This window comes from Zootoca vivipara, chromosome 10, assembly GCF_965207765.1.
Source record: "Zootoca vivipara chromosome 10, rZooViv2.hap1.1, whole genome shotgun sequence".
In the NCBI taxonomy this organism is placed as follows: domain Eukaryota; kingdom Metazoa; phylum Chordata; class Lepidosauria; order Squamata; family Lacertidae; genus Zootoca; species Zootoca vivipara.
Window position 1 is genome coordinate 46,692,684 of NC_142593.1, and position 20,489 is coordinate 46,713,172.

General features: G+C 46.7%; 1 protein-coding gene across 1 annotated transcript; it reads left to right on the top strand.

Moving 5' to 3' along the window:
• Window positions 1-525: 525 nt before the first annotated feature.
• On the top strand, window positions 526-20,420 carry AGXT2 (alanine--glyoxylate aminotransferase 2). The gene is made up of 14 exons (XM_060280328.2): window positions 526-666; window positions 3,227-3,312; window positions 4,140-4,324; window positions 6,229-6,352; window positions 7,134-7,228; window positions 8,783-8,876; window positions 9,669-9,762; window positions 10,857-10,957; window positions 12,226-12,318; window positions 14,990-15,122; window positions 16,261-16,349; window positions 16,814-16,963; window positions 18,051-18,149; window positions 19,910-20,420. The coding sequence occupies exons 1-14, from the start codon at window positions 573-575 to the stop codon at window positions 20,021-20,023; spliced, it is 1,551 nt and encodes a 516-aa protein (XP_060136311.2). The 5' UTR covers window positions 526-572; the 3' UTR covers window positions 20,024-20,420.
• The last annotated feature ends 69 nt before the right edge of the window (window positions 20,421-20,489 follow it).

Below are 20,489 nucleotides of genomic sequence, written 5' to 3' on the forward strand. Positions count from 1 at the left end.
CATTGGGACCCAATACCAGGTCTTGTCCTGATTTAAAGTGGGCTGCAGCTGCAACATTAACAAACATATGCTTCATCTGTATGTTTGCTAGCTTAAGTAAAGGCAGAGAGGAATCCCATTACCCCCCCCCCCCAGTCCTTTGCTCCCAGTCAACTCTTGGCTTACTCATTTCTGCCTTGCCTTCCAAACTGTTTCTCTCACACACTTGGAATGAGAGGGAAAGGATTTGCAGGTCAACATTGAACTCAAAGCAAGCAAGCCTTGGGGGTTAACACTCTGCACGTGCTCAGAGAAGTTCTCTCTCTCTCTCTCTCTCTCTCACACACACACACTCACAAACACACTGCGAAGTTCCTTCTCAGTTAATCCTGGGGCTTCTCACAACCACGCTCCTGTGGAAGGCAGGGCTCCGGGGGGAGCACCCACTTGACCGCGGCCTCAAGCCACCCCTTCGAGCGGGGGGCGGCGGCCGCTGCTCGGCTGCCATTGGTGGCGCGCGCGGACCTTAAAGTCCTCCTCGCCCTCCGCGGCCTGCTGTTTCTGAGCGCGCACGAGAGAGAGAGAGAGAGAGGATGGTCGCGGCTCGGCTCCGAGGGGCGCTCCTGGGCCAGAAGCCTCGCCTGGCCTGGCTCTGGGCGGGAAACAGGCCCGGCGCGTCGGGAAGAGGTAAGGGGCGGCGTCGGGGAGCGGGGCAGGCCGGAGGGGCTGCGGAGGGGGGAGGGAGGGCACCCTCTGGCACAGCTGGGGAGGGGAGCTTTGCTCGTGCCTCAGCCCAGGAGCTTTTCTCGAGGGCGCGCCTCTGAGGGCGTGCAGAGCGCGTTTCCCACGAGTAGCCATCCTTCGCGTGGCGGCGGCGAGGGGTTTGCAGAGCGGAAAGTGGCTTTGAGGATTCGCGCCACCGTGCGAAGGCGCCCTTTCCCCCCCTCTCAGACAAGCGCCTCTCCAGACCCGCCCTCGCGCGCGTTCTTTGGCATTGTCTGGAAAGGGGATGAACGACTGCAAGCGCCTCAGGCCGCCAGAGAGCGTGGCTTTTGTCACCGTGGTCTCGAAACGCCGCACCTACAAACACACCTCTCCTTTCCCCCGTCGAGGCGTACCGGCCAGGGGAGCCTCCAATTCCTGCCGGCAAAGCGATTTGCACCCACACGGCCCCGCCCGCTAGCGAAGGTGGCTGCCGAGGCCGACAAGTAGAAGGAGGTTTCGAGCCGGCAGTACGGAGAACGCGCTTCTCCGCACCGCGGGTAGAGCTGGTTAATCTGGGGAACTCGCTGCCGCAGGAGGGACTGAGGGTCGGGACCTGCGCCCGCTGACTTAAATGCGGCTTAATCCTAAGCATGTTTACTGGGAAGTGAAAACTTGGCTGTATTGTGGAATCGCTTGGATATTTTTTTAAAAGGAAATATTAAGCGGTATATAAATGCTCGGTATATATTCAGTAGGACTTGCCCCCAGATTTGGAGGTGGGGGCAGATGCAAAAGAAGACGGAACTCGCTTGAACAGCCTTGTAGAAGAAGCATTCTCAGCAGGTGCTGAAATTCCCTCTTCTTCACATCTTATTAAAAGGTGCGGAAGCCCTGTCTTCTTTTGCATCTGGCCTGCTTTACTCTCAAGTTAATGTGCATTGTAGAATCGTGGAACTGTAGGCATGGATGGGAGGTCTTCTAGTCCAACCCCCTGCAACAGGGGAATGTTTTGCCTGCCATGGGGATCAAACCCATGACTCCGAGATTAAGAGTTTCATGCTGTGTTGACTGAGCTATCCCAACTGAATTCAACATTACAAATCACGGAGGATGCATATACCTATCAACCAAAGCTAATAGGTATGATGGCAGAGTGAAACCTCCACGTTCAGAACCAGTATCCCCTTCGATACCAGATGTTGGGGGCAGGGCAACGGCAGGAGTGTGGGATTTGGACCAGTGTGGGGTTTTTTTGGGGGGGGGCTTCAGATCTCCTGCTTCTCTGAAGCGCTAGGTCTAGGAGGTCCAGCTCAGAGGGCCTTTTGGGGGGGGCTTCAGAACTCCTGCTTCTCTGAAGCGCTAGGTCTAGGAGGTCCAGCTCAGAGGGCCTTTTGGGTGGGGGCTTCAGAACTCCTGCTTCTCTGAAGCGCTAGGTCTAGGAGGTCCAGCTCAGAGGGCCTTCTGCGAGACGTGAGGTTACAGGGAACCAGGCAGAGGGCCTTCTTGGTGGTGGCACCTGCCCTGTGGAACACCCTCCCATCAGATGTCAAGGAAATAAACAAGTTTCAGAAGACTTTCAGAAGACATCTGAAGGCAGCCCCATTTAGGCATAAATAGTAGTAGTAGTAGTAATAGTAGTAATACACCCCACAGTTTCACTCTTTTTTACATTTTGATTTTCCATGAAAACAAGAGATCAGAATTAAACGGGAAAATAAAGTGGGGCAGCATTTTGGTAAGGAAGATGTCGTGTGGCTGCTGCACAAAACATGCATGCCTGAGTGGCACAAAGTCTGTGGTAAACTGCCATGTGGAAGCACTCTGAATTAATACACATTGCCATCTATAACCTTTCAGTCTAGAGCTTAAAATTACCTAACTGGACCACTGCCCAAAGAGGTGGCATTTTTAGAATGTGCATATTTGTAAACGAGGTGCATTTGCAGGAGCTGCTTCTCCACATATCTGATGTGCATCTCATCCCCTGACAACACTCCAAGCATACAAACTGCACCTGCTTTTCCAGCCCTCGCTGGTCTACTGCAAGAAGTGAAAGAAGCAATTTTAGGGCCACCTTAGAGGACTAATTCCACTTAAGGCCAGAAGCAGTGTGTGCACAGGATCTTTCTGGTCCACATTGATTTGTGTTAGAACTGGCTTCCCCAGACTTGTTCCCTCCAGATGTTTTTGGCCTGCCACTCCAATCCTCCTTCAGCCTTGGCCATACTGGCAGGGGCTAATGGGAAAGGGAGTCTAATAACATCTGTAGACAGGGGGAGTCTGTGCTAGAAGAATAGTTTCTGATGCCAATGTGGTACAGTGAGTGGGATATTACACTTTGCACTTTGGTTCCAATTCTTGCTCAAGCACTTATTGTGACTTTAGGCCAGCCACTGACTTTCTGCCAAGCCCGCTTCACAGTATCTCAGCAGCAAAATATTAAAGCTGCTTGTCACATGTCACTGGAATAAAATAAAATTGCACTTCAGAGGGTTGCACTGATATGTGTGGATAATCTTAACGATTTGCATTTTTAAATTAGAGGTATACAGGCAACAGAAGCTGCAAAACTCTTGCCGCCTGCAATCAAAAATGCCTCCTTGTGGCTTTTTACCAGAAAAATATGAGGTAAGTGTGTGAGTTGCTAGTCCTGTTTGTGGGTGGATAGGGTTTGGAGCGCTTTGCTGTGTTGCTAGTTCTCAGCAAGGTTCTGTGCACAATGCACAGGCAGAGTATGCTTAATGCAGGCTAACTGTACAATCTTATATGTGCCTACTTAGAAACAAGTCCCATGGATTTCAGAGGGCCTTACATTCCCATATAGGTGTACATAGGCAGTGGCGAAGCTGCATGCTCCGCTACCGGGGGCGTGGCTGGCACCCCGTGAGGGTGTGGCCCGCTGCCCGCAGGGGAGTAGCACATGTTCTGTGGAGACGCCTGTGGGGGCATGGTGCCTGGTACATGGTACATGGGGGTCCGGGGGGGGCACCGCGATGGCATCCTGCCAGAATAGTACTGGGGGTGGTCTGCTCCCTCCGCACCGCCGTTCCTCTGTCAATGTACATAGGTGTGCAGCCAGCGATGTGAGTTTTCTGGGAAGTTTTGAACTGGAAAATTTAGTTTGCATTGGAAAATTGTCTTGATGCCCTAAAGAGAGTAGCATGCTTATTTTGCTTGTATTTATTAAACCAAGCTAAAAAACTTTGAAATGGGCATCCTTTTAGTGTTACTAATGAACGTATGAAACATTATTATTATTTTGCAGTGGTTGTATTGTATATGTGGTGCAGGGAGAGTTTGGGGCACTTTCTACCCAGCCCAGATTAGCAGACAGATAGTTCAAGACTGTACTACTGTATATTGATACAACCGGATTACTCAACTGATATGATGGTGGTCAGTTCTCTACAATGGAAATAAATCTACAAATGCCTTTTTGTCCATCCTGCTTGCAGTCCTATCCCTATGAGCAGATGCTGAAGATCCGCAAACAGAATGTATCCCCCTCCTTGCTCACTTACTACAAGAAACCACTGCTTATCCATCAGGGGCATATGCAGTGGGTGTTCGACTTGGAAGGACGTCGGTACCTTGATCTCTTTGCTGGAATTGCCACTGTTAGTGTTGGTCACTGCCACCCGTGAGTATGTGGTTAATCCCACTGTCTAATAATTTGTAAAATTCCGTTAGCATGATTACAGACCACTTAACTTTTGCCCCACACTTTCTAAGCATAGGTAAGCACTTTCTCAGTCCATGTTTGAGCACTTCCCCCTCCCCTCCTCTTTCCCAATGGAAACCTGCTCTTTAATGCTGAATCGGAACAAACAGCAATTCAGGTTTTCCGCAGGTGGACATGAGCATTAAAGAGGGGGCTTTCATGGGGGACATGGACCGGAAAAGCACAGATTTGTGCTTAGAAAGCGCAAAGGAAAATTGCTATGAATGAGCCTTGAGTGCCATCTACAAGCAAGCAGGGAATTTGCTTGGGTGCCACAGTGAATCTGGGCAGGTAGAGATGTCACAACTGCTCTTGTTGCCATTGGCTTACCTACTCTGATGTCACAGAGGATCTATTAGGTGTACTGAGTAATTTTTGTTTAATGGTGCCATGTAAATGTTGCCTTTCAAAAGGCAACCGTGTTCATGCTAATCAGCTTGAAGCTCTTCCATGAAAACTGACAGGTGATCCTTGCTGCTTATCACCTATTACAGCTCTTGGGAGTGTTATGCATTACACAGAATTGTCACAGATTACACTTCTTGCATTTCATGGCCATTTGGCCCCACTGTTTGTAGTTTTCCTCCTTAAACATGCGTGTACATCAGGAGTCAGAGACCTTTAGCACTCCAGGTGTTAGAATCATAGAATTGTAGAGTTGGAAGGTACCCCAAGGGTCATCTAGTCCAACCCCCTGCAATGCAGGAATCTCAACTAAAGCACCCATGATAGACGGCCATGCAACCTGCACTGAAAAACCTCCAGTGAAGGACAGTCCACCACCTTCCAAGGGAGTCAGTCCCACTGTCAAACAGCTCTTACCAAACTATATAACTCTTTCTCAACTGTAACTCCCATCAGTCCTACCAGGTATGGCCAATGGCCAGCAATTATGGGAATTGTAGTCCAGCAAAATCTGGAGAGCCAAAGGTTGCCCACACCCAGTGTAGATAGATTTGTAGTGCGAGCCTAACCATATCTAGCCAGAAGCAAGCTTTATGCACGTGATGAAGGAAACTCTTGTCTGTGAAATATTTCAGCTCAATATGATGCTACTGTTTGTTGGTATTGAATTTTTTCAAGTTTCTATATTGCACAGTGTTTCCTGGGTTGTTTATAAAAGGGCATAACAGCAGCAGTTTACAAGACTAGACTCTGCAGTTATGGTGCAACAGATTTGCTGCAACATGCTGCTTATGTATCTGTTCATTGGGCTAAACTGTAGCCAACTAATATTTTGGTGCAATGCCATATCCACTTTACTTCATTACTTACTTACTGTAATGTATCACTTTTCATCCCAAGTGACCTCAATACAGTTTACTCATAAACATGACACTATAAAAAAAATTGCAGATCATAGTAACTGTAATGTAGCAATAACAGAAGCACAAAACTTCAATTCAAAACAGGCTTAAGGCTCAACAACGTTCCAACCAGTGCCTTAGAAAGCTAGAGAAACCGAATTTAAGCATCTTGTGCCTAAAGTTGCTGCCAACATACCCAAGGAAGAAATGACAATTTAAAAAACATACATAATATTATTAACTAACACATTAACTAATAATCATAGCTGCCAAGTTTTCCCTTTTCTCGCGAGGAAGCCTATTCAGCATAAGGGAACTTGGTAGCTATGCTAATAATAGCAATCGCAATAAATACAGAAAATAGTCTGTGCAACATATATAAAGCAATACGGATAATTTAACAGCATGAAACTAAACTAAGTTCGCTATTAAAGTGTGGGGGGGGGGTTGATATATCAAAAACAAATTGAATTAAAGACTTAAATCACCACATATTTTTTTTCCAAACACACCCAGAAAGGTAACAGCAGCTGCCCAGAAACAGCTTGGTCGCTTGTGGCACACAAGCAGCCTCTATGCTCATGCAGCAATCCAGGAATATGGAGAGAAACTGGCTTCGTTGCTTCCAGCTCCCTTAAAGGTATGCCGAGTTGTATAGTGAGAAAATTCAGTTCAAAATGTGTGGGTTACGGTGATGCTCTGAGAGCTAGGAGAGTAAGTCAGGGATGTAATTCCATCCCCCCCCCCAAATATATATATATATATATATGTTTCAGGAGATATAGTGCAGGCATAGGCAAACTCAGCCCTCCAGATGTTTTGGGACTACAATTCCCATCATCCCCGACCACTGGTCCTGCTAGCTAGGGATCATGGGAGTTGTAGGCCAAAAAACATCTGGACTTCTGGAGGGCAGAGTTTGCCTATGCCTAAAATAATAATAATAATAATAATAATAATAATAATAATAATAATAATAATTTAATAATTTATTATTTATACCCCGCCCATCTGGCCGGGTCTCCCCAGCCACTCTGGGGAATTATAGTGGGATTATAACCCTTAGGTGGTATTTAACTAAATAATTGCAAGAACAGATGACTTCCAAATGCACAGGGGTTTTTCTACACCTCCTGCCCCTGCATGCACCACAGACATTTCCCAAATCTAATCCAGAGGGTTGGGGGAAACCCCAGAACAGATTCAGGCAGCACACAGAGGGAGTGGCAGTGGGAAGTCTCATTGCACAAGTAGAAGCCATTCTCCTCCTGCAACGAAGTACCGGTACTTAAAGCTGCATTGAATACAATCCATGGTGTTTGCACTCTGCCAGATTGTTAACTGTGCATCAGAATAGATTTACACTTAACTTTGCTTGTCTTCTCCCTAAATCTGCATTCTGATGAATATCTTTGTTCTAGGTGATTTTCCTAACCAACAGCGGTTCGGAAGCCAACGACCTTGCCATGTTAATGGCAAGGGTTTTTACACGCAACTTTGACATCATTGGATTGAGGTAGCTATCACACCTTGTATATTAGTTACTTTTTTCTTCTTCTTCATAAAATCCATGCACTGCTTGGTTGTAAGGAAACCTCAAAGTGATTTACACAAAGAATAAAACAATAAAACTATTGGTAAAAACAGTTAAAGGCAACAAATCAAAACATTAAAAAAATAAAATCGGCAATAAAATGAAAACAGATTAAAACACACGTCAACATTCTAGATATCTGGGTATATTGTGATCTGCTTTTATGTTCCATATAGGGGTGAGTAGATTTTCCTTGTTCCATAACTAGGTTGGAGATACTTAAGTCCAGATGTTCCTAGCTGCCATTTTCTACTGCAATTTTAATTCCCTTGAAACAAGATACTGTTCAATTATGTATCTTCATCTATTTTTTCTAGAGTGTGTTGTGTTACTGGCTGACAATTCCTTTTAAAAACAGATTACTGGTCAACAGCCCAGAATGGCCCTCTAAATGGGACCTAATCTTTAGGATTCTTCTAATTAACTGAAAATTCATGCTTTCTTCTGGCATGCCTTGGAATAGCGAGATTCATACAGAAGTGACATAGGGGCCTTGCACCCATCCAAGATGCCAAAGGCTGCTGAACTAGCACAAACCCTGAACTGATCAGAATCCCTCCAAGTTCAGCATGAAACATGGAGCAGGTGAAGTGATCTCTTACTGGGCCAAAACACGTCCAAACTCTTGGGTGTGAGCTCTTGAGTTGCACAGAACTCTTCCTGAACCACAGGCGTTCAAATTAAGAAAAGCAAGATAAAAAGATGTTAAATGCCCAAGTTGATGCTACTTAAAAACATAAGAAAGGCACTACTGGATTAGGCCAGTGGCCCATCTTGTCCAGCATCCTGTTTTCACAGTGGCCAACTAAATGCGTATAACCAAAACTTGAGTGCAAGAATACTCCCTCCTCTTGGTGTTTCGAGCAGCTGTGTTTCAGAAACATACTGCCTCAAATGATGGAGGAAAAACATATCCATCATGGTTAGCAGACACTTATAGCCATTTCCTGTATGAATCTTCCTAATCCTCATTTCAAGTCATCCAGGTTGATGGCCAGTGCTGCCTCTTGTGGCATCTAATTCCATAATTTATGGCTCTGTGTACAGAAGTACATACAATCTTTCAACATTCAGATTCATTGGATGTTCCCAAGTTCTAGTGTTATGAGGGATGGAGAAAAAACTTTCCTTTGTCCACTTTCTCTATAGATGATTCCAAGCGCAATATGCAACATTTTGCAATGCAAATTTGTGCTTGCTAGTGCTTGCTAGTTGCTAGTGCAAACTTAGCAATTTTGTGTATTTAACATTCATCCTCTTCAGATCAGTTTGGTACAGACAAACCACTGAGAAGCCAGAAGGGTTTTCTGTTAATTGTTAGCTCTGAGTACTGGTTGCTGACGACGGTTTCTGTGCAGTTCAGAAGCATGCCTGCCTTTTAATTATTCTTGCTTCTTTCTGATTTTTAAAGACAGTCACAGGGAGATTAATCAGAAGGGCTTGAAAGTGGTTGTGGTGTTGCTGTTTTTTCTACAGAGGAGGCTACCACGGGAGCAGTGCTTACACAATGGGCCTGTCATCTATTGGATGTTACAAACATGGACTTGCCAATGGGCTTGGCTGCCAAAAGGTGAGGTTCTTGCTGCTTCGCTCCTCATTTGTTGCACAACAAACATTGTATTTGCTTGACTTTTCCTAAATCTTCCTATGTGATGCTACTCTTCAAGTAGGTCCAGAGGCTGCCAATCTGCTATAGGCCAAGCTCAAAGTATTGTCACTGACATATAAGGCCACAAATAGCTCAGGATCAGATTGTTTATCCTTTATGCATCCGGTGGATTAATGCTGGAGAGTTTCTCTGCCCTAGGTCTCTACGTTGTATTTTTATTTTAAGGTATCCGCTGCTTTCTGTGTTGTTTTCACTGTCTTTTAGCTGCTTTATTGCGTCTTGTACATTGCCTTGAGATGTATGTGTGTGTATGTGTGGAAGGCGAAATATAATAATAAAATAATAATAAATAGAATGCTAGACACTTTAATACAGTGTTTTCACTCTGGTAACAGAGAAGAGAATTATACCTCCTCTCCCCTTTTTTTAATCAGACCTACATTCTGTAGGTATAGTATAGCAATGTGCAGTCTTCTGAGTTGCTCCAAGTTTTACAACATGCACAAAGAGAAATTTGCTCAATTTTCAATTAAAGACAATACAGTTGGGTTGGTTCCAAATACAGGTATCTTTTGATCACTTGTTCATGAAGAGTTAACTTTCTGCTGGTGGCCAAAATGTTTTGTATGTATGAAATTAGGCTGTACCAGCACTTTGATGAGTGCATATCGCAAATCAAAATGTGAAAAATAGCATAAATTCCTGACATAGTTAATCCCATTGCCACACCTATATCTCTGTTGTGCTTTTCAGACAATGCTGCCTGACGTCTTTCGTGGTCCCTGGGGGGGAAGCCATTGTCGAGATTCTCCGGTGCAAACCATTCGAAAATGCACCTGTTCTGCAGGTTGTTTCAATGAGAGAGGCCTTGATTTTCAGAGGTGAAAGAGAATGACACCATGGCGGTTCAGTGCAGTAAACTGGATATGTCTAGGGCAGATGGATGTCTGCAACCCTCTCATGCACAGCCAGACCATTAATTCGTCGAGCTTAGTTCTGACAGCAGTTTTGCAAGGCACATATCCTTTTAACAGTGGGTGTAGATTGAACTTGGCACCTCCTGCATGTAAAGTATATCTCTCAGATAGGATTGTACTGACAGTGAAATCCAAATGTGAGATCCGCTGGGATGAGCGAGTTTGGAATGGGTGGGTTTTGGGCTGAAGCTGAGCCACAGCTACTGCAACGTGACTCCCTCATGCCAGCTCAGCCAGCACAAGTCCCCTCCAAAGGGGGCATTCTGGGGGCAGGGCAAGTTGAAATTTACAGCATCAAGCTCTCCATCATAATTCCTTTTAAACTGCTAGTCTTTGCTAAGTGTTTCATGCTGAGAATTGGACACTTTAGAGAGCTGTCCTGACGACAAAGGGGTGCTGGTGGATTTGGAATTAAGTGTGAACAGTTTGCAAATTTGGATGGTGGCCAAACTCCCCCTATCCAATTCCAGTTGCTCTTTTAAAAGGTCCAAAACCAATGGGACTTCCTTCCAGGTGTATACAGGCTAAGATTGCTACTGCAAATCATGGGTAGGACATATGTCAAATGACTAATTAGATTTGGAAACGCACTCATTTATGTGCAGCATATTTGCTCTAGGAGCAATCACAATTGCACAGCTCTAGCTTTTAGCTGCAGCCCTGTGAGTACTCACTATACAGCTCAATGGGACTTACTTCTGAGCAGGCAGGCATAGGACTCTGCTGTTAAAGCTGTAGATTGGGAATAGAAGGGAAAATGTTTCCTTGTATTCAAATTACATTTATTCTGCCAGCCTCTGGAATATGGGTAATTAGATGCGGGTGGTTGGACCAACATAGGTTATTCAGATGTTACCAAAATGCATGGTGGATATTTTATTTTTATGAAAGCCGCATTAGAAGCCACCCTTGGCCGCTATTGCATGTGAATGTTTTGTTCTCCCTCCCCATCCTCTCAATACAGGCTCTTGCCATGCAAAAGACCAGTATATTGAGCAGCTCAAAGACACTCTCACGACTTGTGTTCCAAAGGCCATAGCTGGATTTATTGCTGAGCCAATTCAAGTAAGTGATTCCCTTTGGTGTTGTTATAGTAGTAGTAGTAGTAGTAAAATAATTTTATTTGTACCCCGCCCTCCCTGGCCGGAGCCGGGCTCAGGGCGGCTAACATCATGAAACTAAGACAGTATACAAAGAACATAAAAACAGTCAATCAATTCGTTAAAATAAATCTTAAAATTAGTTCAGAGCAATTAAAAGCATGCTATGCCAGTGGATTGGTTTGCACATAAGCCATGGTTTGTTTAGCCAAAGTGTTTTGTAATGGGCAAACCCAGCCCAGCAGAGTAACCATGTTTGTTTTCTGCCAGCAAACCAAGATGGTTTGTAGTTGGCTGACAAACCAAGGCTTGTTTTGTCCATGGTTTGTTATGTCCAAACCTAACAGCCTTGCTTAACGGTGGTTTGTTTGGCCTGTCACCTTCCTCCTCCTTAGTTTCAGCCTTGTCCTTTGTAGAAGTCAACAGGGAGGTGGAGGAGGATGGGGACCAAACTAGAATTTCTTGGTTCTGCCTGTGACTGATTCTGGCTCCACCAACTGTTTGAATTCCTGCCTTTTGTTCTAGGGGCACAAGCCACCACTGGCTGCAACCAAATGCCCCTCTTAAAGCATGATTTAAAGTAAATGTAAAGTAAAACTCAGGTGGCGCTGTGGTTAAACCACTGAGCCTAGGGCTTGCCGATCAGAAGGTCAGCGGTTCGAATCCCTGTGACGGGGTGAGCTCCCGCTGCTTGGTCCCAGCTCCTGCCAACCTAGCAGTTCGAAAGCACGTCAAAATGCAAGTAGATAAATAGGAACCGCTACAGCGGGAAGGTAAACGGCGTTTCCATGTGCTGCCCTGGTTTGCCAGAAGCGGCTTTGTCATGCTGGCCACATGACCTGGAAGCTATACGCCAGCTCCCTCGGCCAATAATGCGAGATGAGCGCGCAACCCCAGAGTCGGTCACACAAGTGAAAATGTGCATCCTTTTGCTTCCATGTTTTGCTGCGTAGAATAGTGGCAAGTTTGTTGTATGGGTGAAGCATGCTCTGCTACAAGTCTGGGGACCTGGGTTTTGCTGATTGCTCCCTACAAAAGCTGCTCCTGAGCGGTGGGGGAACACCTGGAACAGAACCGGATATGGTGCTGAGAGCCGTGGTTCCTGGGGGGAGAGTATCAGTGGAAATCAGGTCTTCCCGCTTGCGCAAGTGGAAGCACATTTCCACTAAGGTGGAGCTGCTGTTGGCCACTAAACCAGTGTCTTTTTTGTGTGTGTTTGCGCGCTTTTGGCAGGGTGTCAACGGAACAGTTCAGTACCCCAAGGGATTCCTGAAAGAGGCTTTCCAGCTGGTGCGTGAAAAGGGTGGTGTGTGCATCGCAGATGAAGTGAGTACTTGAACTTAACTTCCTCTATCCAAAGATTTATACACATCTGTTTTTAAAAATATATATATTGTGAAGGAAATGGGAGTTACCTATAATTATACATATTCCTTTATTTCCATGGGAAATAACTTGGTGCATGAGAGAGTGAAGGGTGTGGGCTCGTGTGAGAACCTGGCCCCACCCATACGGGAGCAGAGTTCCTGACACTTTTCCTCTGGAATAATGCAGCCTTTGGTCCCAAAAAGGTTGGATAAAATTGATTAGGCAGCTTTACAAAGCTGGGCATCTTCACAGTGAGTAAAGTTTCTCTCCCTCTCATATAACACTAGAACCCGTGGATATCCAACGATGCTGAATGTTGGAAAATTCAGGACAGATAAAAGGAAGTCCTTCATGCAGCAAATAGTTAAACTATGGAACTCGCTGCCACAGGATGCAGTAATGGCCACCAGCCTGGATAACTTTAAAAGAGAATTAGATGAATTTGTGGAGAGAGGAAAATATCAATGGCTACTAGCCATGGTGGCTATACTCAGCCGCTGCAGTTGGAGGCAGCAATGCTTCTGAATACCTGTTGCTGGAAACAACAGGAGAGGAGAGTGCTCTTGTGCCGAAATCCACATCGCAAGTTTCTCCAATCTATCTGGTTGGGTACTGGGATCAGCCGCTGGCTTGATCCAACAGCCTCTTCGACCATTTTGCAGCATGCACCCTGGTATACACAGTTTCCTGTGAGCCTTGCATGCACACATACAGTATATGTGACCCAGTTGCAGAGGATTCCTACAAGCTGGTATGTGTGGTGAAATAACTGTGTGCTCATCACCTGCGGCAACGCACACACTGGGTGCACACAATTCCCCTAGGGAAATGTTATCTGTGAAAGAAAACTGTATTGTGTGAACTACCGTGTTTCTCATATTATAAGTCATGTCTTATATTAATTTTTTCTTCAAAAAAACACGACATGGCTTATTTTTGAGGGATGTCTTATTTTTTAATAAAGTGCACGCGGGCGCTGTTTGCCGGGCTTGTCAAGCCCAGCAAACAGCGCCCGCCGATCTTCGGTGACAGGCGGGGATGGGCGGAGAGCGGAGAACGATCTCCGCTTCCCCCCCACCCCCGCCTGTCACACAGCACAGGTCGGCGGGCGCTGTTTGCCGGGCTTGTCAAGCCCAGCTAGGAGCGCCCGCCGATCTTCGGTGACAGGCGGGGATGGGGGGAGAGCGGAGAACGATCTCCGCTTCTCCCCCACCCCCGCCTGTCACACAGCACAGGTCGGCGGGCGCTGTTTGCCGGGCTTGTCAAGCCCAGCAAACAGCGCCCGCCGATCTTTGGTGACAGGCGGGGGTGGGGGGAGAGCGGAGCACGATCTCCGCTTCCCCCCCACCCCCGCCTGTCACACAGGACAGGTCCGAAGATCGGCGGGCGCTGTTTGCCGGGCTTGTCAAGCCCAGCAAGGAGCGCCCGCCGATCTTTGGTGACAGGCGGGGGTGGGGGGAGAGCGGAGAACGATCTCCGCTTCCCCCCCACCCCCGCCTGTCACACAGGACAGGTCCGAAGATCGGCGGGCGCTGTTTGCCGGGCTTGTCAAGCCCAGCAAACAGCGCCGGCCGATCTTCGGTGACAGGCGGGGGTGGGCGGAGAGCGGAGAACGATCTCCGCTTCCCCCCCCACCCCCGCCTGTCACACAGCACAGGTCGGCGGGCACTGTTTGCCGGGCTTGTCAAGCCCAGCTAGGAGCGCCCGCCGATCTTCGGTGACAGGCGGGGATGGGGGGAGAGCGGAGAACGATCTCCGCTTCTCCCCCACCCCCGCCTGTCACACAGCACAGGTCGGCGGGCGCTGTTTGCCGGGCTTGTCAAGCCCAGCAAACAGCGCCCGCCGATCTTTGGTGACAGGCGGGGGTGGGGGGAGAGCGGAGCACGATCTCCGCTTCCCCCCCACCCCCGCCTGTCACACAGGACAGGTCCGAAGATCGGCGGGCGCTGTTTGCCGGGCTTGTCAAGCCCAGCTACCCTGTTTCTCATATTTTAAGACATACCCATAAAATAAGCCATAGCAGGATTTTTAAGCATTCAAGGAATATAAGCCATACCCCGAAAATAAGACATAGTGGTAGGCGCAGCAGCAATGCCGGCCGCGGCAGGAGGAGGAGGAAAAAAATAAGACATCCCTTGAAAATAAGCCATAGTGTGTTTTTTTGAGGAAAAAATAAATATAAGACGTGTCTTATAATATGAGAAACACGGTAGGAGCGCCCGCCGATCTTCGGTGACAGGCGGGGGTGGGGGGAGAGCGGAGAACGATCTCCGCTTCTCCCCCACCCCCGCCTGTCACACAGCACAGGTCGGCGGGCGCTGTTTGCCGGGCTTGTCAAGCCCAGCAAGGAGCGCCCGCCGATCTTCGGCTCTGTCCCCCGATGCGCGACGGCTCGGGGAAGCAGGCAGGGAGCTCCTGCTGGGTCCCGCGCCTTCGCCTCTCGCTCGGTCGGGGCTACACGACATGGCTTATTTTCGGGGTATGTCTTATTTTTCACCAACCCTTAGAAATCCTGTCATGGCTTATTTTTTGGGGATGCCTTAAAATATGAGAAACACGGTACATGCCCAAAACATACAAAGCAACTTTTTTTTTAAAAAAAATTATTATTATTATTTGTTCTTTGAAGGTTCAGACGGGGTTTGGTCGAACAGGCAGCCATTTCTGGGGATTTGAAGGACACAGTGTGGTTCCTGACATTGTCACCATGGCAAAGGGAATTGGCAACGGGTTTCCAATGGCAGCCGTTGTCAGTACAGCAGGTGCAAGTGACTTTCGTACTTTCAGATGTTTAAGAGGGCTCTCATGGCTGTTTGGTGAGAATGGACCCTTGCTTCTATGCTTTGTCTAGGGCAGTGGTTCCCAATTCTCACCACCTACGGACCACTTCAGAATTGCTGAGGGTCTTGGCGGACCACTTAACAATTTACCCGCCTGTGGTAGGAATTGTAATGTGCTTTGCAATATGCCGGAAGATTTTTTTAAATTGTAATTTTATTGCTTCTTTTATTTCTTATGTTGCATTTTAATGCAAGAAATAAAAGAAGCAATAGAGATACAAAAAAAAAAAATCGGCATGAATATCCAATGCAGACATACCATTGGCAGGAATGAGACAGCAGTAAATCACACTGAGCAAGTTGAAGTTAACTCTTTATTAGCAAAAACAGGATCTGCACTGGGGTGGGTGAGTCCTAATGAGCACAGCAACACATCACTGGTAGGTCTTGCCCCCATGAAGCAGTTGCAGAGACTGAAGGTCCCCGCCTCCCCACAGCTGCCTAAGCCCTCTCCCTCCTCTGCTTAATGCTAACTTCTCCCTGCCCCTTTCATGCCTCTCCTGGCCCTGGGAGACCAGATGGGAGGGGAGCTTGTCACAGCAGGAGGGGGAGACATCCATACCTTTTCACCAGTCTGACTTACCTCTGCCTCTTGGTCTCCCTCCTCTCCTGCTTCCACTTCTGATTCTGGACTCCTCTCTGCCACAGACTCCCCCAGCATACTAAGCCCTGCTACCTCTTCAGCTTTTGACACTACCTCGTCCCCGGGCTCTGTGCCTTCTTCCCTTGGGATCCCTAGCTGGTTCCTCCCACCATTCCTCTGCATCCAGCCAGTCCATGACAACCACAGACCACCTGGATGAAGTTCAGTCCACGAACCACAGTTTGGGAACCCTTGGTCTAGAGCAGGCATCCCCAAACTGCGGCCCTCCAGATGTTTTGGCCTACAACTCCCATGATCCCTAGCTAACAGGACCAGTGGTTGGGGAAGATGGGAATTGTAGTCCAAAACATCTGGAGGGCCGAAGTTTGGAGATGCCTGGTCTAGAGCATCAGCTGCTGCCTTTAATTATTTACTATAATGCTTCAATTATGAATACTAGCATGCTTTGCTTTTCAGAGATTGCAGAAGCCTTGGCTCAAACCCTACATTTCAACACATTTGGAGGAAACCCTGTGGCCTGTGCAGTTGGGTCTGCAGTTCTGGATGTAAGAAAATGACTGTGATTTGCATCTTTATGTGGAACTAGCATATAAACCATGAGTCTTTCATCTTAACACCACCATCCTTAGGAACTTCCAGACGGTCTCTATGTTTTAGGGAGGGATTTAATCACATTCTGGCAAATTCAGGAAGTGCCGTTAATATCTTGTGCAACAACTTGCTTCCCAAGCAGATCAGATCTTTTGCAACAAGTGATGGGAAAATGCTCTGGAATCTGTGGGAGGAGACTTGTTTTGATGCAACAACCTCTAGGCTCTCTATCCTTGTCTCATTTTCCCCTAGTATATTTAACAAAGGATTATCCGTATGTTCTGTGCAGCAGTATTTACACTCAGTGGTGTATCAGATTAACTCCACATGCTGTGTTACATTCTTTAGTTAAAAAGTGCCTGATCGACAGTATTTCAGAGTATTTGATGTTTTTCCTGCATGGCTTTTGTGTTCTCAGGCAATAGCAGAAGACGACTTGCAGAAAAACAGCGAGGAGGTGGGGACTCGCCTCCTGTTAGAGCTGGCTAAGCTGCGTGATGAGTTTGAAATAGTCGGAGACGTCCGTGGCAAAGGACTTATGATCGGGATAGAGATGGTCAAGAATAAGGTCAGGAAGACACTTTGTGGGCCTGGAACATAGCTGCCAAGTTATCCCTTTTTTTAAGGGAAATTCCATTATGCTGAATAGGCTTCCTCGCGAGAAAAGGGAAAACTTGGCAGCTATGGCCTGGAATGGTCTCTTATCACGGTATAAGCAGCCTCGACTTATAGATCTGTCTTAGCTCTTGGGCTGTCACAACGAAAGGCTTATTTCGGACAGCCCTACTGTGGAGGCCATTAAAAATCGCCCTCCAATTAATTAGTTGCATGGGCCTTCTCAGTGCCAGAGCTCCACTTTGTGGTTGGCAGACACTGATATGGGGGTTTGGAATTTGGCCACAACTTTTATTGTTTACACATTACAAATGATTAGTGAGTTGGAGATGTGGCAACATATAGAATCATAGAGTGGGAAGGGACCTTAAGGATCATCCAGCCCAACCCTCTGGAATGCAGGAATATTCAGCTGTCCCATTCAGGGATCAAACCTGCAACCTTGGCATTATCAGCATCACACTCTAGCCAGCTGAGCTACCTAGGTGCCTCTCTTCTTGCCTTGGTTTTCCCCAAGGAATATCAGGCTCTCCACGCAAAGATGTTCCTCTTGTTTCAAAGTTCGAGGTTGAGTTTCCTATTCTGGTGAAGCCTTGTGGCTCCCTGTGCAGACAGGCTAAGAACTTGTCTCTTTTCTAGATGCTGCCCATATCTACAGCCCCTCCACAGCTGCTAGCTGGAATACGGTAATGCTCTTTATGTGGGGCTTCCCTTACTCTTGATCCGGGAGCCGCAGGCAGTGCAGAATGCTGCAGCCTGAATGCTGAGAGGAGCAGGGCCTTGTCAGGGTGCTGACAAATTAACAGCTTCTATCATGAAAGGTTTAAAATGAGGAATCAAATCAGGAAGGCAGACCAGAAGTTAGTTCTCTCTCAGCGACAGGAAACCTTTGCCTCCACCCAGATTAAAACTTAAGTCCAGTGCCACCTAGTGGCTAAATGTAATATGGCATAGTCGACATGAGTTCATTTCCGTTCGTGAGTTTTGGTTAAAAGAACCAGGAGGTGTGGAAGAAAACTAAGCTGACTTTTTCTCCACAGGAAACTCGTCAGCCGCTTCCAGTTGAAGAGATGAACCAGATCATGGAAGATTGCAAAGATATGGGAGTGCTGATTGGGCGGGGAGGAATGTTTTTCCAGGTATTCTTATATTTATGATATATATATATATATTGTTAGATACATTCAGTTTATAAAGATAGGCAGCTGTAGCAACAATGCCTCTCTTAGGTGTTGGATAAAAGCAAATGCCACTGGAAATGCAAAGCCGAGTGACTTACTTTCACAGGAAAGCATAAACTGCACTGAGACATGAAATAATGAAACAGACACCAGTAGAAAATAGAGGTGTGCTTGACTCTACAAAACATGGAGAAGGGAAAATCATTATTATTTTTAGATGGGGTTCAGGTGTTGCTAAACAACTGCATGCTTGCAGATCAGTTTGTTTTTTTTAATCTGTGAACCCTAAATTCAGGAAAACTGTCTTATACCAGGGCAGACTCCATGTCCATCAAGCCCAGTATTGTCTGACTGGAAGCTGTTTTCCAGGGTCTCAGGCAGAGGCCTTTCCAAGAACCAGGTGCCTGATCCTTCTAACTGGAAAGGCCAGGGATTGAACCTGGTACTTCCTGCCTGAAAAGCAGGAGCGCATCGATCTGATTTTGCCAAGCAGAATTATGGGCTACTCTGCTGGCGATTCAGGATTTGCTCAATGGCTGCATTTCCTTGAGGGCGGTTTGGTGTTCAGAATAAACACCTAACAGCTGCCTACTGGATCCAACCAAGGCCCATTCAGTATGTCCATCACAGCCATGCTCCCGGTAACTCATAAGGAGGGCAGGCAGGTGGATTTAACCTGGAAGAGAGCCCCATTGAATTCAATAGGCTTTACTTCGGAATAGATAACGTGGCTCCTTTGAGAATGTCCCTATTCTGCAGCAATTAAGGTTTGTGGTTTAAAGCATATTCTGTTCCCCTAGTGCAAGAGATCCGCTTTTGGAAAAGGATGGGGACTTTTTGCAGTCTGGGAAGCAGTGGAGAAAGGCATTGGGAAGATAGATGAATTCCCCATAGGTCAGATTGCCCCAGCAAGCCCCACTCCTTCCCCCTCTTTTCCCAGAGCTGTGCACTGGTAAAGTTAGAAATATTGGGTAACTGCATGCTACATTAATAATGTGATTAGCATTCATGGTGCTACAGCATCAGTGGAGGGGGAATTGAAGCCACGGTCTTAGTAAATAAAATGACCTCTGTGTGGGAATTAGCAGTGGGGGGGCTAAGGAAAGTATCCCAACCCCCTGCAATGCTAATTAACACGCATTGTGTGTGTGTGTGTATTACTAAGAAGGCGGCTGGGGAGAGAAAGCTTTGAATTTCCTCTCCCTCCATACTGTGCTGCTGATGACTATCCCCACAACCTGGCACTTTATTTTTCAAAACTGCAGTGGCATGGTTGCTAATCAAAGCATTAACATAATGTGTAGTTAAGCTCTTGTGAGGCACTGTGTAGCAGCTGCCCAAAATAGTTTAAAAGGCAGCAGTTATGTGGCTTTTTTTTCCCATGCAAAAGGGTTCAATTGCCAAGTAGGGGTGGGGAAAAGATTGTTGCCTGAAACTCTGGAAAGCATGCTGCAAATCAGTGCCTGCAGTACTGGACTAGGCAAACCAATGTCTGACTTGGTTCAAAGCAACATCCTATGCTCCCCCTCTCCTGTGTTTCCCGATTTCAACTGTTTTGTTTATCACTGAATCCAGCTTTCTATAAAGTGGCTTCCTCCCCCGCCCCCTTTTTGTAGCAACTCCGATTTAGTAACCACAGATATCCCTTTTTTATTGCCAATTTAATGTGAGCCGTTTTTGTTTCCTCCTCCTCATTTTGGCTTTTTCCTCTTCCCAAGACGTTTAGAATCAAACCTCCGCTGTGCATCACTAAAGAAGATGCAGACTTTGCCCTGGGAGTTTTTCATGCTGCTTTAACAAGACACAGGGAAAGAACAGCAAAGGCAAAATAAGCACCCCATTCGCTGCACCAGCTGTCATGCCGAAGAACAAACATCCCTGAGATTGAACTGCCACAGCTGGCAAATTGCAACTGGTCGACGCTGAACAACTTGTGGTTGCAGCAAACCTCCTGAGCAATGAGATTTATGGTTCGTATAAATTGCCAGATGACCCTTTTTTTTTGGGTCTGTCAAGCTGCTTTGGTTTTAGTTGAGATTCTTCTCTGTGCTTTATAGATAACTTTGTATACATGCCTGTAAGTATATAAATGAAATAATAGTTACAGGTAGGTAGCCGTGTTGGTCTGACGTAGTCGAAACAAAAAAAAATTCCTTCCAGTAGAGACCAACTAAGTTTGTCATTGGTATGAGCTAATGCTGCTACCAGGCCCTAGAATGTGAGTGACAGCTGCCCTTCTTTAAGCAGAGGGGGAGCATCCAATTGACACGTGTCCATTGGGGTCCCCATTCATTTTGT